At 42.7% G+C, this 6,000-nt stretch overlaps 1 protein-coding gene across 3 annotated transcripts in view; it reads right to left on the reverse strand.

Annotated features, from left to right (window-relative positions):
• WDR11 (WD repeat domain 11) overlaps nucleotides 1-5,792 on the reverse strand; it is a 56,060-nt gene extending 50,268 nt beyond the window's left edge. For all 3 annotated transcript variants that reach the window (XR_013824169.1, XM_079899229.1, XM_079899228.1), the window contains exons 1-2: nucleotides 3,901-5,792; nucleotides 2,799-2,910 (exon numbers count right to left, since the gene is read on the reverse strand). Coding sequence is in view for 2 of the 3 variants with exons in the window: in XM_079899229.1 (XP_079755355.1) it covers nucleotides 2,799-2,910; nucleotides 3,901-3,986 (198 nt within the window). In the remaining variant the exon portion in view is untranslated. The remainder of the gene's footprint in view (nucleotides 1-2,798; nucleotides 2,911-3,900) is intronic.
• Nucleotides 5,793-6,000: the final 208 nt, after the last annotated feature.

A 6,000-nucleotide genomic window follows, 5' to 3' on the forward strand; every position in this document is an offset into this window, starting at 1 on the left:
TCAAAAAAAAAAAACAAACCCAAAAAACAAAACAAAAAACCCCCCTATACCTAACATCAGAATTGAATGAATGCTTTCCTCCTAGGCTCAGGAATAAGACAAAAGTATCCTCCCTCCACTTCTATTCACTGTAGTAGAGGTCCTAGTCAACACAATAGCACAAAGGAAAAGAAATAAAAGACACCAGATTATCAGTGAAAAACCCAAACTGTCGTTATCTGAAGATAACATGATTGTCTATGTTAAAAAAAAAAAAAAAATCACCCAAATTACCAGATCTAACAAGTTTAGCAAGATCACAAGATACATGTTAGTATTAAAAAAAAGAAAATCACCTGGGGCTTCCCTGGGCGCAGTGGTTGAGAGTCCGCCTGCCGATGCAGGGGACACGGGCTCGTGCCCCGGTCCGGGAAGATCCCACATGCCACGGAGCAGCTGGGCCTGTAAGCCATGGCCGCGTCCGGAGCCTGTGCTCCACAACGGGAGAGGCCACAGCAGTGAGAGGCCCGCGTACCGCAAAAAAAATCACCTGTATTTTTCTCTACTTCACATTACACAGAAAAATTAAGTCAAAATGGATCTGAAACTTAAATATAAGAGCTAAAACCATACATTCTTAGATGAAAACAAAGGTGTAAATCTTATTGACATTGGGAAGAGCAATGGTTCTTGGATACAGCAACAAAAGAAAACATCATCCCTACATCAAAATGTAAAACTTTTGTGCTTCATAGGGCACTATCAAAAAAGTGAAAGAGAACTCACAGAATGAGGGAAAATATTTGCCAACCATATATCTGATAAGGGACTTGTACCTAGAATACATAGAGAACTCTTACAACTCCAAAATTTTTAAAAATACAATTTTAAAATGGGCAAAGGAATGAACAGACACTTCTCAAAGAAGATATACAAATGGCCAAAAAACACATGGAAAGATGCTAAACATCACTAGCCATCAGGGAAATGCAAACCAAAACCACAATGAGAACAACTTCATATCTGCTAGGATGGCTATAATCAAAAGGACATATAATAACAAGTGTTGTTCAGGATGAGGAGAAACTGGAGCCCTCGTACGCTGCTATAGGAATGTAAAATAGCGCAGCCTCTTTGGAAAATGGTCTGGCAGTTCCTCAAAAAGTTAAACATAGAGTTGCCATGAGTCAGCAATTCTAATCCTAGGCATATACCCAAGAGAAATGAAAACATAGGTTCACACAAACAGACTGTGTACAAATGTTCACAGCAGTATTATTCATAATACCTAAAAAGTGGGAAATACCCAAATGTCCATCAATAAATAAATGTTGTATATCATATAGTGGAATATTATTCAGCAATAAAAAGGAACAGAGTACTGACATATGCTACGGCATGGATGAACCTTGAAAACATTATTCTAGGTGAGAGAAGCTAGGCACATATTGTATCGTCTCATTTATTTGAAATGTCTAGAACAGACAAATCTACAGGACAGAAAGTAGATTAGTGGCTGCCTAGGGATGAAAGGGACGGGGAAAAGGCATGGGTAGCAACTGCTAATGGGTACAAGGTTTCTTTTGGGGGTTATGAAACTGACTGTGGTGACAGCTACACAACCCTGTGGATATACTGAAAGCCAGGGAATTGTATGCTTTAAGTGGGTGAATTTAAATGGTATGACTATCTCAGTAAACCTGTTAACAATGAAAAAGACCCCAAATCTCTATCTCCAATTGTAACAACTCCCCTAAAATTTCAGATCAGTATAATTCAATTGCCCCAGGTGTCTCAGACTTTGCACGTTAAACACTTAAACTCACCGACTTCTCACACACTCACCTCATCAAAGCAACACTGCCATTCAACTACTGAAACAGAAACCCTGGAGTCATTCTATTCTGACTCTCCCTTAAGACTGTTTACTATAAAGGCTATCAAGTTTACCTCTTAGCTCCTAAATGGAACTCCTTCACGCCTCTGCTTTATTTTAGGCCCTAAGAATTTCCTGCCCAAATTACTGCAATTCTCCTAAATGATCCCACTGCCTTGTCTTCCCTTTTTCCAACAGATCCTCCACTGCTGCCAGAATGAGTTTTTCGAAAATGCAAATACGATCATATCAATCTCCTACTTAAAAATCCAGATTCCTTCATAATCTTACAAACCTTTTGGGGCAGGTGAATTTCTCCAGCTGCCTTCTTTCATCACTCCTACATGTGTATCCCATCTTTTAGCCATCCTTACACATATTACTTCCCTTTGTGTATATCCTCCCTTTTTCCTGCAGTGCACCTCTCCCAATTTTCACTTGGCCAACTACTGTTTACAGTCCCTAAAATGAAAAGACTTCTGAGACCCTCTTCTGGTCCCTAAAACGAGATGTCCTGTAGCTCCTTTGTCTTTCCACAGCATATTAGGCAGGTCTCACTTACCACACTGTATTTGTATGTTTTCTTTTCATTCTTCCTCGCTAGACAATGAATTGCTTGAGGGCTTTCATCTCTATATCCTTAGCACATGTTAGGTGCTCAAAATTGATGAGTGAATGAGTGGTCCAGTACATGGTAGAATTAGTGTTTTCCACCAGCTTTGAAATGACCTAAGAACTAGCATTTTAGCTCATTCTAGCTCATCTGAGCCATACTAGCTCATCCTGATGTGACATTATATATGGAAATACTAGGCTACCCCAAATAGAGTATCATACTTAAAACCTATTCAACATGTGTACATATGACTTACTGAGATTCTAGCGATATTTAAAACTTTGGAATAGACAACATGTTATAGGGTCAAAGCGGGATCTGACTTACCTTGACAACATCAGCTTTATGTTTTTCTAAAACTTGAAGCGTTTGAGCAGTATTGGAATCAATCACTACCACCAGCGAATGACATCCATAAGCAATTAAACCTTGCCAGCCCCTAACAAAAAGTGTTAAAGTTTAAGTAAAAAGCAAAGCAAAGCAACTTCACTCTTGCCAAGAGGCAGCCTAAATAAGTGAGAAATCTAACTAACATGCACCACCATTAATAAAATTATTTAAGCCCAAAGGCTAGTATTTGACATTATACCATTTAAATAAAATGTCTAGTTTAGCTTTAAAAACGCTTGTTTAGTTTTTCTTTCAGATAAAAAAAGAAGGTTCTGAGAGACATGCACGTAGAGCCGTGAAGACGTATCAAGCAACTCCTGTCGTCTATTTGTCTTTGAGGGCATATACCTTGTCTTATTCAACTTTTAATACTGAGCATCCGCAAAGTGCGTGGGATCATGCCCCCCGGTATCTGTGATTAGCCCCGGTCCTTCCCACCAGATAAAGAAAGACAAACAGTGAACAGGAGGTTTCGGTACTCTTGCCAACATTCCCAGTAGCCACAGCTACCGCAGTTTGCGTTATATCTGTCCAGTTGTTCATTTGCAGCGTCATTTTACAGTAAACCGATAAAGGTGAAATGAAGTGCCGGCGAGAGCACCGGAGCCTGGCACAGGATCCGGCACACTGTTGAATGAATAAAGGTAAGAAACAGGGATGAAAGAGAAAGAAGACAGAATGGGGACGAGAACGTGGTCAGGGGAATTGACATTGGGGAGAGAAGGCTGGAGACTGGAGACAGGTTCAGAGACGGGACTGGGAGGGTGAGGAAGGTGTGGGGAAAAGAGCAAAGAGAAACAGATGGTAGAACGAGGGCAAATATATCCACACAGGTAAAGTTCCCACGTGGCGCATTTACAGCTTTTATCGTAACAACAAAAATCCAGCATTTAAAGGGAAAACTCCAAGTGTGAGGGCGGCACCCAGTCTTTGCGAGGCCGAACTAAGCGGGAGGTGGGGGGTGAAACCTCTTGTTTTGTCCCCTTCCCCTCACAAACTCCTGGCCGAGCCTGGCGGCCTCGGAGCCCCGCGCCCTCACCAGTCCACCGCCGCCTTGTTGTGGGCACTGAGGGCCCCGGTGAGGGTGCGCGCCGACACCTTAAAATTCACCGTGTAGGGTAACATCGCTGCGGCTAAGGCCGGCCCTCGGCGCCGACCCGCAACCAGGAAGCGGCGGCCGCTACGCTTCCGTTCCAAACAGAGTCCGGGTGGCTTCGTGGGCGCCGCAGTTTGGTTCCACAGCCCCCAGATACGGCTTCCTTCAGGTTCCGCCACGACTATGTTCCGGCTGCTTCAGGATGCCGCCGCTGTAGCGGTTCCGCAGCTCTGCGTAGGAGCCGGTGGTTCCCGGAAGAAAGAGGTGCTGACGCCGGTTACGTCCGGTTTGTTCACACTGGGACTGCGTAGACCTATGTGCCCTGGTGGAAATGGTGAAAAGCAGGAGCTAAAAGCCCCAATTAGCCTTGCTACCTTGGATTAGTTCACTTAGGGCAACTACCAATGACAGGCACTGTTGTAGGCATGGAAGATGTGGTGATGAAGAAGACAAAGTCTCCGCCCTCATGGAGTTGATAGAATAAATGCATGTGTGAAGTTAATTGGATGAATGGAGAGAGTGAATGAGAAGAATGGCCGGAACAGAAAAAATTTGCAAATATGGAGAATACTCCATATCTGGCCTTGGAAATACTTAAAAAGCAACAACAAAATAGCGTTTCTCCTGAGGCCAATGCCCTTTGCCTGTGTCTGTTTGTTGGGGTAGCTTTTCGTTTGCCAGTTTCTCCTCTGCTGCTCTCCTTCAAGTCAGACGCAATGACTCCCTCCTCTGTACTCCACACTTTTTTTAAATCCTTTAACACTCGACACAATGATTTCTTTATAATTTTTGCAGCCTTCTGTATCTCCGCAAATACATTGCTAGTTCCTTAATCAACAAAAGGAACAAAGATAATGGTAATTTTGTCATCATGGGTCGTTGTGTCCACCTTATCACTCTTATAAAATAGATTTCTCAAAGATTACCGACAACGTCCTCTTAGTTGTTAAAGTTAATGAATACATTTTGGCTTTTAGTTATTCTCTGGCTGCTTCCCTTCCCTTGCTGTCCTGCCTTCCCTGCCCCACATCCTTCCCTACTGATGATACTTTGGGGCTAGCAGAGATACCCATAACCACAGATCTAAATATACCACTGCCTTATTAAAAATCATTGGTGCCTCCTGTGACAGAAATTGCTAATTGTCTCCCAGAATTTATTCCCCTCTTCTTCCTTAGGAACGTAACCACAATTTGTTTCCAGGCACATTATCACTCCATTAAATTAATACATATCCCAGCTTCCCTTACAACTAGATCAAGTCATAAGGCTAAATTCTGGCCAATGAGATGTAAATGGAAATGTGTAGTGACCTCTGAGAAACCACTCTTCTGTGCTGTTCTGTGCTATTTCAATATTTATACCCTACATTATGGTTATCTGTAGGTATGTTTGTCTAGCAAGGGAGACTAACACATTTTTAGGCAACTGTGTTATAGCAGAATAAATACACTCTAGTAGACTTAGAGCTCGTCTCAGAAAGGAGCCAAATCTCAATATTCCTTTTCCCCAATGCCCAACACTCTTCCTGGTCCTCAATAAATGACTGATGGTGCAAGAGTTTTAAATGGCCTTAAGCATAAGGTCAACCAGGCATGAGGTGGCAGTAAGGAGTCGGTGCAGAAGCTCACAGATGGAGAAGGGGGCAGGGAACCCTCTTGTAGTAAGAGGAATTAATTAGTTTGAATCTGTAAGCTGCCTTGAGGACATGAATGTTGAATATTCAGGGCAAGGATGGATGAACAGCTGGGGTTGGAACAGTAATATGTCTCCCATGGTACAAGAGTGTGAATTAAGTATGTTTCCTGGGTTTTTACGGCTTTCTCTGAAGCGTCTGTCTTGGCCAGTGTGGAAGACAGAATAAACACATTGGACAATTGCTCTTTCCATGGGAAGGAACCTAAGCTCCTCTTCTATGCCTGAAAAACTACCATTTCACTCCACGTCCAATGACGTCAACTCCAAAGCCAGGTAAAGTGGGCTCAGAGCATCCTTCCACAGCTGTCTCATTTGCTTCCGTAAACTAGGACAACTATTTTTCCT

The sequence above is a fragment of the Stenella coeruleoalba genome, assembly GCF_951394435.1.
Source record: "Stenella coeruleoalba genome assembly, chromosome: 16".
NCBI classification, from domain to species: domain Eukaryota; kingdom Metazoa; phylum Chordata; class Mammalia; order Artiodactyla; family Delphinidae; genus Stenella; species Stenella coeruleoalba.